At 46.2% G+C, this 13,963-nt stretch overlaps 2 protein-coding genes across 2 annotated transcripts; one reads left to right on the forward strand and one right to left on the reverse strand.

The window, feature by feature from the left end:
• Nucleotides 1-604: 604 nt before the first annotated feature.
• TRUGW13939_04574 (uncharacterized protein) lies at nucleotides 605-9,229 on the forward strand (the record flags this gene model as incomplete). The annotated part of the gene is made up of 3 exons (XM_035487746.1): nucleotides 605-670; nucleotides 739-828; nucleotides 881-9,229. The coding sequence occupies 3 exons, from the start codon at nucleotides 605-607 to the stop codon at nucleotides 9,227-9,229; spliced, it is 8,505 nt and encodes a 2,834-aa protein (XP_035343639.1).
• Nucleotides 9,230-9,758: 529 nt separating this feature from the next.
• On the reverse strand, nucleotides 9,759-12,580 carry TRUGW13939_04575 (uncharacterized protein; the record flags this gene model as incomplete). Its single annotated transcript, XM_035487747.1, has 2 exons — nucleotides 9,759-12,356; nucleotides 12,437-12,580. 2 exons carry the CDS (start codon nucleotides 12,578-12,580, stop codon nucleotides 9,759-9,761), a joined length of 2,742 nt encoding a protein of 913 aa, XP_035343640.1.
• Nucleotides 12,581-13,963: the final 1,383 nt, after the last annotated feature.

Below are 13,963 nucleotides of genomic sequence, written 5' to 3' on the forward strand. Positions count from 1 at the left end.
GACATTCATTCCCTGTCACCTAGAAAGAACATTTTGATTACGACGACTGTGGAGTCATCACCTAGACTCGGAAACTTTCACCCACTCTAGCGGTATAAACTAGGGCAAGACCTAGGCGTCAACTAAGGTACTGGCTACCTGTTGCGGTGCATTCGGGCTGACCTACCCTTGCGCAATACTTGATGACAATGCTTAGAAGCATGGCTTCGTTAGGCTTTGTTTCTATTTCTGCCCAGGCCCGCTCTAACCGATCAAGTCTGGTTGGCGTTTCCATGTGGTGCAAACGATGATGTCTCGCGTCGTTTGCCTTTCTGCTGGCACTATGATTTTAGGACGCTCGGCTTTTGCCGACGAGTCAGAATATTCGACGAGGGGGGAGTTTGCCTCACAACATGACGGACTCTGAGACCGTAGATCGTTGCCACTGCTGATTCCCCAGCGTTTTGGCCCCTCCCTATGTCAACAGATTTCATATGTTCAAGCACCAAAAAAGCGGAATGAAAGTCCTTCCTTCAAATATCTCATCTCATCAATACCATGGTCGGATTTCCCTTTTTCATTCGACAACACTGTGACCTTGAGGTATCGCCCCTTTTTTTAAACTATGGCGCATATTGATTTGGTCAGGCCGACTCCGTGGATCCTGACTCACATCTATTGGTGGCAGTTTGTAAGTCTTAATATATTGACTTTTCGTTCTTCTTGACTGTAGTTTGCAGCGGCTGATATTGTATTCAGCTTCTAGGGGGTCTTGTTCTCGCCGCATTAGCCGGGGGCTTCTGCTACATCCTCTGCTGGGCTATTTGCCAACTAGTCGACATCTGGAATGTATGTGTTTTCTTTATCTTGTTTCATGGAATCTTTTCTAACCGGACTACAGGCTCTCAAGCAAAAAAATACTGTTCCAAAACAGGTTTCCAAGCAGATTTCAGATTTCAGACAACGAAATCTGAATCTAATTGCTCAGCAATGTTCAAAGCAAAAGCCATCTTCCGTCGGAGTTTACTTGGGTACTTTCAATGACCCACCGACAGAGGCTGAATCTAGGATTTTGTCTCAATGGGATCTACTTGTATTGGACCCATTCGCCCGAGGAGTGGCAACAGCAGTATCTTCGACACAAGATGCCCGTGTTCTGGGTCGAATCGACATGCAAACGTTTATTAAGTCCAAAAGGCCACTCTCAGAAATAATAGAGTGCATAACCAAGGCCATATGGGACGTATTTCAGGGCACTAAGTTCACGGGAATTCTTATTGCTCAAGCGCAGGCGCTCAACAACCGACAATTATTGAAAGAGCTGATTTTTGCCATCAGGTACCTTGAGTTAGAGGTCTACCTGGAATTTTCGCCGCCTGATTTCCTGCAAGATCAAAAGCTACTCCAAGATTACCATATTTCCGGCGTAGTCATCAGAAACGCCACCATCCTGCCTAGTGGAGAGAAACGGGATTATTTTCAACAGGAACCCTTGCAAAAGACAGTCAAGGCTTTTGTGGGAGAGGCGTGTTTGCGTGATTTCGTCGTCGCGACATGGGAAACACACGAAAATAACACTTCACCTTCCAACGCGGTAGTTCGAAGGGCACTGCAGTGGTGCAACTTTTATAGTGTCATCCCATGGATCGGCTCAGAGCGAGCCCTTATGGATGCTGACGTCAACACCAAAGTAGTGGAACCACTGTCAGCTTTTAACTGGCTGAAAGATACTGAGATGATGTTGATTCATGAAACCTGGAAGTCGAACGTCAAAATACTCCCTAAAGCACTTTGCCATTCTGAGTATGACGAATTGAATACTCTATACCCACAAATCGCCAGATTTTTCGAATCAAGGGAACATCCCCTAGATCAAAACACCTCTTCTTCGGCATTAGCCAACCCACCGCAATGGCCAGTGGCGAGGAGAGCTATGGGAAATGCCCTTTCTGTATCTCCCTTTGGTATAGACTATACTGGTTTGGGATGTTTCCCTCTAGGATGCGACGTTACAGAGGGAACATTCCAAGATGTCGTCAAGTCGCAAAAGCAGCTAAGCCAGCTGGGACTATTGCACCCAGTGCCGTTTGAAAAGCTGCAAGATGCATGTACATTATTAAAGAACTTCGAGGAAGAGCACTTCTCGGAAACTCGTCAACAAGAAACGGCCATTATAGCAGCAATTAAAGAGCTCTGCGTTCTCTTGTCAAAAGAACAACTGAATGTCAATCTTGGTCTCGATTCTGGATTTCGCAGGAGCAGCGAAAATCGTTTCTGGGCCGTCTGTACTACCGAAGGGGATCTGACGGAAATTTATGTTTCCAAAAATGCTCCAGGGCTGGTTGGTACTATGTTACACGCATTCTTGTCATACAAAGGTTTTTCTCGCAGCTCATGCCTGGAAATTGAAGTTGCCTTTTCCGAATGGTCGCAAATTATCGGAGAAGATAGTGGCCTTCCTCGTCGATTGGAGTTAGATATTGAGAATCTCACTCCGTCGGAAAGCCTGCAGTATATTCGACACCTTACCTTAGTCGGGGATTACTCTGACTTGCCCCATAAAATATGCGCTTACATAAAACAGAAACTTATCGATGTGCCAACTATCTCTCAACTCAAAGATCTGAACACAAGTGGTTATTTAGGTGGAGATGTTTCTCCCTTAAAGCTCATTCAATCGAGAACTGCATGGTATCAGATACAAGGTTGTGAACATCCATCTTTGGAACAGTCACTGTGCATCTTCTCAGCAGTAGATCAAAGCCTGAATCATGTGTTGAAAGCTCGCTGCGAGACTGATCTAGCTGACATTACTATGTTAATGAAAAGGCTAGTCAACAAAGGGTACATTGATTCTTATATTGACATGATAGCATTGTGTCTGTTTTGTGCAGTTCGGAAAGCTGCATTTGATGAGATATACAATGATGTCACTGATCGAAATCCACTTTTCAACACTCAGAGTGACCAAGCAGCAGCTTTTGCAGAGTCATTTGCATTAGGCTCTCGATGCGAAGCATACTTTGATATGCCTCCAAGTGCGTTTGGTAAAATTCTTTCGGATCGGTTTCGTCGCTACTACGAGAAACACCCTCCGCCTTCTTGGGTCAATGGGGCTCCAGAATTAGCTACTTCCTACGCCGGGGCACAGATTGACATTGACCCTGACGATAAAGTGAAGGATTTACCGGCCTACCAGAAATTTAGCTTTTTGAGCGTATTTGCGATCCCCGCCTTGATTGATATCCTACTTTTGACATTCATTGGAAGAGGAATTTACCTATCCGATTCAATGATGGGCAAGGACATAGAAATGGCAACTACCGCCCTTATGATATCTCTTCTACTCTCCGGGGCAATTGGTACATGGATTTCTCTTGGGGGATCATATTACTTAGTCTCGATCGCATTTTCAGCCATGAACATGTTCGTGCTAACTCGACTCATCGCTGGTCTAGCATTCACTATCCTCGGCGGGTTGATTGGATTCATCGCAATTTCTTGCACCCAGGGACCGCGCGAAGCGGTAATATTCTTCCTATACCTGTTCGGACTGACGGCCTACTTAACACTGTTCGCCACCCTGGCTTGTTTCACATACCCTGGCACCTCGTTCCTTTCGGGAAGAAAAATCATCTTGTCGTGTATGCCCATGTTGTTCTTATCCCCTATAATAACAACATTCGTAGGACATGACACTTTGGTTTATCTCCTCGTACTATATGCTTTCATAGGGCTCCTTTTCATCGGCCTCAGAACTACCGCTGCGAACTGGGTCACTTGGTACCAAAACATCCGCATGACAGATGATGCCGAGATTAAAGAATGGTACATATCGAACTTTGCCGACAATAACGAGGATTCAATCATTACAATGAGTGACCCAGCAGTTTTGAAACTTGCTCGAGAAGTATTATTACGTTCTGTTCTTGCTGAGAAGGAAAAGTCAATCTTCAGTCAATCAACTCCAGACAGCCTTGTCAAGGAGCTCGCTAGAAACTGGGATTCAACAAACTTTCTAATCAACTGGTACTGTCGCTATGCTGATGTCCCTCGACCTATTGCGTTTAGTTCTGGATGGAATATCCAGACCAAAGTGGCGCTGGATACCATACTTAATGCACAAAAGGGTATCCGTTTACACAATGCTTTCAACTTGTGGAGACAGGCCGGAAAAGAAATTGGTTGCGGAATACTATTCTTCGTGATAGCTCTCCTCGACAAATGGGTTGATCTTCTATGTGGTGGTCAATTGGTGGGCCTTACAGCCGGTCCTCAAAATGAAGCTCGTGTCGCGATTGGCCTCGGCCTTGCGTATTATTTGATCGGGGCTGTTATTATCGACATCAAAGCACAGGATTTACACTCTCTGCTTGGAAAATCTCCAGAGGCCGTTCGATCCGTCGATGAAATTCGAGCCCGCCAGAAAGACGATGTGAAACTTAAACAAAGGGCATATTGGATCGCCCTCTTAAAGTTTTTCTCATGGCATGTTTGGACCGTGGCACTCACAGGAACTCTTGTATGGTGGTTTGGTGACTCTCTAGGGTCTTTCATTATGTATTTCGCCTACATATTTGCATATACTGGCCTTTTGTGGTATCAGTATACAAAGCTCTTTAGCGGAAGTCAGGTCTTGATGACTCTTGTGGTATCTGTGATCATCGGGCTTCCAATTGGTATCTGTCTCCGAGTTCTACTTCCCCATTTTGCGTACTCAAGCGTTATCGGCCTGGCTGCTGCAACTTGGTCCGCTGCTATTTTGTCGTTGATGGTTTCAAAAATACGCATGCCAAAGAAGCCCCAACCCCGCGTTCCGTCTAATCGCGTGTATCATCCACATGAAGCTCCATGGTCCGATTCGGATTGGTCGCAAGAGGAACTACAGTTGTTTTTTGACCGCAGTGTTAAAACACCGCAAAGCTCTCGGTTACTCCTTAGTCCGCATTGCAGCCCCGGATCAGATGTTAAGACTTTTATGCAACTACGACAGCCAAGTGCCGAATTCATCGAAGCATTTCCGAAATACGAAGATCTGATTAAATCAGCCATGACTTCTTGGGAACAAAATAACCTTTCTGTTGAGCTTGTCTTTCGGGATGAGCTTGGTCCAGGTATTACGGCTCTCAGTTGCACTGAAAATAATCATTTGCAGGTTTTGATCGCTGTTGACCGGGCCATAAGTACTCATCCGGGCCTACAGGGACACATTCGGGTTATTGCAGAAACTCTCATTCATGCAGCTGCCGAATCATTTCTCGGTATTCCCCACGAATATGCCATTTTTGCACAGTCATTTAGCCACACTAGCACCTCGGAGACCTTGTCACGTCAAATAAAACACGAGTTAGACCATGCTTCCATTGCTAAATGGGCGAATAATGAGGCCATTCGACAGCTCTGCCTAGGGTTTCAACCAGACATACATTGGGAGAGATTATCACATGAGATCCGACTCACGTTGCTTGATAGATGTCTTGAAAACTCAAGCACATTGACCTCAGAACAATCGGAGTGGCTCGAACAGAATCTTTGTCAATTTGATGCCATCGACTTGAATGTTCATATCGCAAGATGCAATTTGTCGTGCAGAATTTTGATGGATCTTCTAGACCTAGTCGATAAGGACACGGCGAGCTCACCAAATACCATGGTATTCAACAGTACTGGTTATATCTCTCAAGTCCCAGACAAGCCTCCAAAATTTGCAAAGTTTTTCCAGGTGTTCTGGACGAGCTTCGCCATCACGATAAAGTATATGGTAATGGCTATCATTGCAGAGCCTGAATTTCAAAGAGAGTTCAATTACGTTACAAAAGGGCAAAACAGCTTTTGGCGTGTCCCTCTCATCCTCGCAATGAACACGCTTTGGATATATTCAAAACTAGTGCAAGACACGGTGCTCATGTGGTTCTTGTTCCATAAACGTCAGAATGTTAAGCGCCTCTGGGATGAAACTAAAGGGAACACAATCACTATGAAAAAAGATCGACTAATAGTTCGAAATCTTGATGGAACGTCTACCGCTTTTATTCACCGAGATGTGGATGGTTTTGAGATGCACATCCACTCGGGAGCATACAATACAGAGCCAACAGAGTCCAAATCACTCAAATACATCAACATATACAGTAGTAATATGTTCCTTCGAGCTCGGAAAGAATTTGAAAACGGAGACCTCATCAATGAGTATCACTATGAATATCGGGGTAAAATGAAAAAGATTCTGTCGAAGGAAACATTGGCGAAAATTCCTATAAGTCGCCGTTGCGTGATTGGCAGAAACCACTTACAAACTATCCAGTATAACCGCAAAGGTCTTGTTGAATCAGGTTCTTACATCAGAGATGACAACCTAATCCGTTTCAAGTATCACTACCGCAAGAATGCTCGGTCTGAGGACGAGTTACTTCGTGCTGAATTTGTCATGAACTATATGAGCTGCACTGCATCTTGGTGTGCACCTCCTCATCGACATGCTCACAAGTTTGAGCGATGGATACCACATTCTACAATAACTGAAGCGACTTTTGTTTATGGAGAAGATGTGTATGAAAGCCGCTGGCTTTATGACCACAAATTTCATCCTACGATATACACTTCTCTTAACGGCCAGAGAGTTCAGACACCGCCAATGATCGAGTTTGACCATCTTGGTATATTGGAAAAACCTCGGAATAACAGTTTACTATATGAAAACCCACTGTTATTTTGTGACAATCTCAATACAAGTGTCTTCTCTCGATTCCTTGGATTTACTAAGAAAACCGTCCCGGTATCAACATCTCGCGCGCGCTCTGTTATCTGGAAGGCTTGGAAAGAACGAAGCGACTTTGACGGGGTGGTCGTTCGTTGGATGGACGAAAGACTACTCCGCAGAGATAAAGTTCTTGCGCCCTACTGGCGAAACAGAAATCGTGGCAACTTGCCAGCTGCCAGAAAATATCTCGAAAGACATGCTGATGCGGTCGTTGCCAGCGCTGATTTGGATGGATCCGTCTCTAGCTGGACTCCTTTGGCGATCAAACTGGGAGATCTTTTCAACTTCGGTGCAGGGGGTGATGCTGTTAATCTGACTCGTTCGAAGGAATTTTCCTTTGAGAGTGAGGATAAATTACATGTTCTTGCTGCAGATAACGGTACCTGGCCCAACGAAGGCGGCGGTGTTTCTGCATGTCGGCGAGACATGATAAATGGCCTCAGAACGATCAAATGGCATATGATCTCGGAATCGGCCCACGACTTTGGCATCCCAAAGCACCAAACAGAGCGCAATATAAATTCTCTCAAAGTTATTCCACTGTGGGGTCTCGACTTTTTGATCCCTAATCATGGTCTATTCAAGAATAAGCTCGACGCAGAAATCGACGACTACGCGGATGTCGCCAGCGATATTGATATCAAAATGAACTTTGCTCCCATTTTGACGGCACTTGTAAAAAGTGCGCGCGCAATAGCCCTTTCTCAGTCTGACATACAGCAAGCGACGAGGGCTTTTGTCAATCTAAATACATACTTTGACAGTTTCAGACACTGGAGACAGGTGTGGACAAGTGATATTGTGAAAGAACAATGGCGTGAGCTATGGCTAACGCAAGATATGCCCAATACCCTTCCGTCGGACCAGTGGCTTGAAACCGAACTTCCTACGTTGGGCCAGCTTGACACGGCATTGGAGCTTTGGTATCGGTACCTGTTCATCTTTTCAATCCCGGTTCCTGCAAAGATCCCGCCCGTCTTCCAGGCCTCTCATCATAGCGTCAGTGCAACGTACGGGGTTGTGTGCAAGATCAAAAGAAACTGTACTCTCCAAATCTGGGACCATGCTATCAGTTGGCGTGAAACAAACCTTTGTCTTTCTTCGGCACTATGCAAACTGTCTCCGTTTGTGAGAAATGCCCTCCTTGGCTTGATGCGAGTCACATCAGTCTTGATTCTCCACCACGCCGATATTGTTTCGCCCTGTGCCGATTTCTTCAATCCGGACTGGGAGGTCGAGATTGGTACCAGCCAAGGAACGTTGGAGCATCGCAACCGTTTCCGCAGAAAGGTAGATCCGGTTGTCAATGGCATCACGGACATGCAGAGATTCACACCCGTAAAGGAAATCAAATCCGAAAAACCTACTGTGACAATGTTGTCACACGTCTGGTATGCAAAGGACATAAAGACGGCCATTTTAGCAGCGGATCTAATCATCAATCAATGGAAGTTCGACGAGTATCACCTTGATATATACGGTGCAATTGACAAAGCTCCCACTTACTCCACGGAGTGCCAAGAGCTCATCGCTTCCAAAGGTCTGCGAGGACGGGTTACACTGAGAGGCACGGCAAACCCAATGAAGGTTCTCGAAAATACGTGGCTTTTCTTGAACTCATCCCTATCCGAAGGCCTTCCTCTCGCATTGGGAGAAGCTGCGTTGACAGGCGCACCAGTAGTTTGCACTGATGTGGGTGCCTCGCTCCGGGTGCTCAGCGATCCTGATGACTTTTCTCGTTTCAGCGCCGTAGTTGCGCCCAACGATGCACAAGCTCTCGCTCGAGCCCAGATCCAGATGCTGGCTATGATGGGTGAGTGGAGTCAATATGCCGAAGATACTAAACCAGCCCCGGTCCTCTCCACTTTCCCTACGCCGGACGAGGTTAAAATAATCACTCGGCGAATGTATGACAAAAAGGAGCAACGCAGAAAGTTAGGCATGATGACCCGAAACATTGTTCAGAAATCATTCAGCGGAGAAAGATATCTGCGAGAGCATGAACAAATGCTCTGGGTGGGCAAGAGTCTGAAGACCAAGTTCTCTCAGAATCATGATCATCTCGGTCGACCCGAATCTGATAGTGAAGTCGGTCAGGCCATGGCTAGGGAAGATCATATCATTCCATTTCCTCCCAATATTATGTTCTCGACTCGCTCGTCCACCAGTGCTGCCTCTTCTTTGTTCACATCGACGGAACTCCGTAACTCTGCTTTCCAACCCGCCACCTCTTCCACCAGCTATGCTCCAAGTTTCTCCTCTATGGAGTCTACCAACAATCGTGATATTCGACACTTGCGTCTTCCAGTATTTGCATCTCAGGCTCTCCACAAGACTGCGCTTTTGAATGGGAAGAGGAAGAGTCTTCCTGTAGGCTTCCGGCATGAAGATCTCCGACGGTATCGAAATTCGGATCTGAGCACAATAATGCGCGAAGACCTTCCAAGACCAAGTACTACGGAAGAATTTTCGGAGAAGCCAGTGTTTTGACACTAATATCCCCTATATAGATTTCTTTTTTTGTCTTTTTGTCTTTTCATTTCACGTGTATATCATCGAAATTGTGTCACTTGACTTAAAGAGAAAAGCAAATGATACAGCCATTGTAATTGGTAATCTATCGCAATGAAGAATATACTGCGGTCTACTCGGAGAACAGAAATTTGCTGTTGGGATTAATTCAGCTTACAATTGATACGCATACATCTATCAATAGATGTCTTTTTATGCTATTATAATTGACAGTGCCTGGAGCGTTTGAGCGTAGATATTTCCAATTTAATGCTCATATTTATTTTGAAACTGTCAACTGGTGTATGAAACATCAACTGATGCGGCCATCAATATGTACGGTTTTAGACCACCCCAGCACTTGAAGCAGCGTCACCTCCAAATATGTACAGTCTCATAATTTCCAGATGATATAAAGTTGTCGGTTCTATGTAAATATATATTCATAACGAGAATTGGAAAATGCCAACGTCCGAAATGCTCTTCTCTAAACAGAGATTAGGGCATTTCACGCCTCAAAACTAGTCGACCTGCGGGTAGATGTCGTGGTCGTGTTCGGGGAGGCATAGGTAAGAGAAAAGTTCACACTCTTGACAACTTCATAATCATCACTCGAGTGCTCATCACCAAAGATCTTCAACGCTCTGAAGAGTATATTATAGTCCCCGGCCGGTGCGTAGCTACCATCACTCAGGTTGCCGTACCAGAACGAATGCCATGGACCTCTACCTTGTTCATACTGTGGGAACGAGTCGAGGCTACCGACGATTTGCTCACCGAGGACTTCAGTTGTTTTGACTGTGCTGTTTGCGCTTGCAGGAACCAGGTCGACACGGAGAATGCGGGTACCAAACGAGTCGATAGCGACTGGCACAGGGAAATCGTATTTCACTATCTCCTCGTCGGTGCTGTTTTGCGGCGGGAGGGTGAAAGCGAAATTATCGGGAACGCCCGATATATTAAAGTACCGTGAAACATATGTCATATTGTCTTTGCTGTCAAAGATGACTGTATCTTTCAAGTTCGCTGCCACGCCAAGGTAGGGCAGGGTCAGTGATTCAGTGGTACTGTTCAAAGTGATGTATCCACCGTAGACGGGAATTCGAGAAGCAATAAGGTCAGTTGGAGGTGTGGCTTTTACCTCGACAGTTACAGACTCTCCAGCTTTGATTGTAACTGAATCGGAGCTTAGTGATAGTTTCGCACTCGAAGGTACGATATCCAGATTTGACGCGCCGGGGGCAAAAACTGCAGGCACTGTGCTTCCATCGGAAGGAAGAGTATATGCAGTACCTGTAGAAACGTAGCCAAGGTTGTAGGTGATGCTCTCTTTGCCGGTATTCTTGATTTCAAAGCTAACGGATTTAATAAAGTGCTCCGTATCGTTGAAAGATATACTAGAGATGTTCAAAAGACCAACGGCGTGCACTGCGTCGTAGACGTTCACAAGACCACCGCCTTGCTGGGCAACAGGAGCAAGGTAATTATACGTAGACAAGCCATCATTGAAAGTCTTTGCTTCGGCGGTTGCAGAAAGTAGGTTATTGATTGTAGCTGGGTCCAACTTCCCGCGAGCCTCAAGTATCAGAGCAATAGATCCTGCGACAAAAGGCGTGGCCATGGAGGTGCCAGTGTCGATTTTGTAGCCTCCCAGCCTGAGTGGATATGTGGACAGAATAGAACCACCAGGTGCGGCTATTTGGGGCTTGACTTCGGCTTCAAAGGTAGGACCCCAGCTCGAGAAATAGCTCAGATACCCACCAGTGACAGTGTTGGCTGGAGAAACCGTGTAATAGCTCTCCTCAGATGGAGTGATCATGTTGAGATAAACTTGAGTCCCAGTCGCAAGGAGCTTCGTCCATTGACTCGCTACGTCGGAACTCACCGTGCCGAAGGAGTCGATTCCGTAGCCAGAGCCATTGACAATAATAGGAGTTGCAGGATTATCATAGTAGTAAATAATGTACTTACTCTCCGCAGCTGCCACCAGTTCAGCTAATCCCGCGCCGACGGTACAGCCCCCCACCCAAGGCACAAGGGCAATTTTCCCAGGAATCTTTGGGATCGTGAAGTTATTGTTGCATGTGATGGTAGTATCGTTGTTACCCTGGAGGATATCAAACACAGGATAAGTACCGTTGGGAATATCTGCCGGGATGTATGGAATCCAACCAAAGGGCTTTGCTGTTCCATTATCCGCGGACCAAGAGGCGTTTTTGAACAAGAGTGGAGTGATAACATTATCGATGGAGGCAACCGAGGTGACCCCGAGTCCTGTAGAAGCTTCAGAGGCAATGAATAGTCCATTTTCGCCATCGTTTCCAACAGCCAGTGTGCAAGGCACACCGGCTTCGACGATTCTAGACACTGCAACAGCCCAAGGCGATTCGCTCCACCCAGAGATGCTGCCAATCGAAGCTGTGATAATGTCGGCACCAGCTTCATGAGCCATCATAAATGCCTGGATCAGGACATCATCGCCAGAGCTGCCAGCGCAGCCAAAAACACGATAGATGCCGAGAGTTGCATTGGGGGCAACTCCAGTAAATCTGGGCGCAGCCGAATCTGCGGCAATAATTCCGGCAACATGAGTGCCGTGACCGTCACAGTCCATTGGGTCATCGTCTGGAACAGGGGTGTTTGTTCCAGTATAGGCATCGCCCACAAGATCTTTTCCAAATGCAACTTTACATCCCTCGCCGAAGCAGCCACCCAAAGCAGGGTGGTTATAGTCGATCCCGGTATCGACGACAGCGATCTTGTACCCGTCACCCAAGACGCCATCAGCGTGAAGTTTGTCGACGCCGGTCATGACGTGGGTGCTGAACTTGTCCGGAGCAGTGTCTAATGAGCCTTGAGCGGCGGCAGCAGAGAGAGGAGGAAATTGATTCGAAGCATGTCCAGAGGTCTTTGGGATAGGATAGCTGCGCACGGCTTGGACACTCTTTACAGACGGCAGGGATCGTATCTTTTCCACGTTGGCCTTTTCATTTCCAGCATCGTGCAGGTTGAAAGATGCGCCTTTGAACAGAGAGTAATCCAACGTAATGATCGGTGTGGCCCCGATGGCATGGTCAGAGAGAGTTGAAAAGAAGGTGTGAGAAGACTAGGGGGGGATTGTTAGCTACCCCATGGATGAAGTATTTATAATTTGGCTTCGTTTTCAGTTGATATCTGGAATCTTACCGTATTTTCGTCCTCAAATTCGACGATATATCTGCCGGGAATGAAAGTAGACGGACGGTCATATACACCAGCTGCGATGCAGGAAGGAAAGAAACATGCTGCCAATGCCAGCAGCTGAGCTCCGCCAATTGTAGAAAACCTCATTTTGCGAAAGATCGCTTGGTATGTCTACGTGCCGGAAAGGAGTGACTACCACCAGCTTCGAAGCTGTGGTTGATTTGAACGTTATATAAGTCTAGGCGATAAAAGGTTGTATAAGGAGTGTATTAGTTGGAATATCGAACGGATCACCAAAAGAAGGAAAAGAGGCAGTCAGGCTGCATGCTATATCAACATGACGGGATCTACCGTGCTTATGTACAGTTAAACAAAGCCTAGCAAGCAAGGTCAACTGATCTGACACATTTACTCCATAAAATTGAAATCTGGAACTAAAAAGACTATTTTCTCACGGATTGCCAAGCAGCCGGAACGCTGATAGTTACTTGGTACTATCGCATTTTAAAGAATATTATTGTGTTGCATCCAATTTGCTGACGCCAAACAGTACACCAAGACCGTTGGAGATCGGAGCGATGTCACGTACCTTACCTACATGTACCTTAACTGCCTTAGTAGCCTCACCCAACGTACTCAGGAACATCGACTATCGTTGGTATTGGCTCAGTTTTGTCGTCCTGTAGTGCCTGATATCCTGAGGCCAACTCAGAGAGCGTCGTCGGTACGTCGCCCTGCATCAATTAAACATCCACAAAACGTCCGAAGAAAAGTATTTTTCGGCTTACCTGACAAACAAGACAACATATTTGCCAGGAAAAACATATATTCTAAATCATGCGACATCTAAACTCTCACTCCGTAAAACAGGGAGAGAGGGAAAGATGTATAGAAGTTCATGGTAGCATTGTGGTGAAAGAGCATTGGGGGCCAACATGGTTGAAACGGTCGCAGGTTCCGGGGGCGTTTCCCTTGGTCGTACGATTGACCGAAACGGCGTGGCTAGGGCTCTTAAAACGCCATTTAATAGATCTATTATTGCAATTAGGTTGGCTGACCGCCACTAGCTCAGATCATTGTAGGAGCGTCAAGCCTCCAGCTCACACTGATGTAACATCACGATGGGCTAGAAGGAAAACATGACAAGTTTTGGAAAGCACAGGCGGGATTGGCCAATGAGTAGCTAACATGCCTAGAAATAATATTCCCCAGCAGCCACTCGCTCTATAGAAGAGAATTTGACTGGATAGTGGCTTGGGTGGCAACATCGAGGCCACAAGGGGCCTTCGGGTCTAAGAAACGGCTAGAACGATCTGGGTGTTTCCCTATCAAAGGTTAGCAAGAATGAAGCATACGGTTGAAGGCTAGTTGTTGCAAGGACTTTACCTTGCGCAGGAGTGATCCGTCATACTGTCCGTGAAGGAGCTTACAAGACATCCCTCAACAAGTTGTATTCTTTTCGTGAAGGCGACATGAATTCGATGTGCTGGGTTTGTGGCTCTGATAATAGACCGACCCCTTGATCGAGTA

The sequence above is a fragment of the Talaromyces rugulosus genome, chromosome II (assembly GCF_013368755.1).
Source record: "Talaromyces rugulosus chromosome II, complete sequence".
NCBI classification, from domain to species: Eukaryota; Fungi; Ascomycota; class Eurotiomycetes; order Eurotiales; family Trichocomaceae; genus Talaromyces; species Talaromyces rugulosus.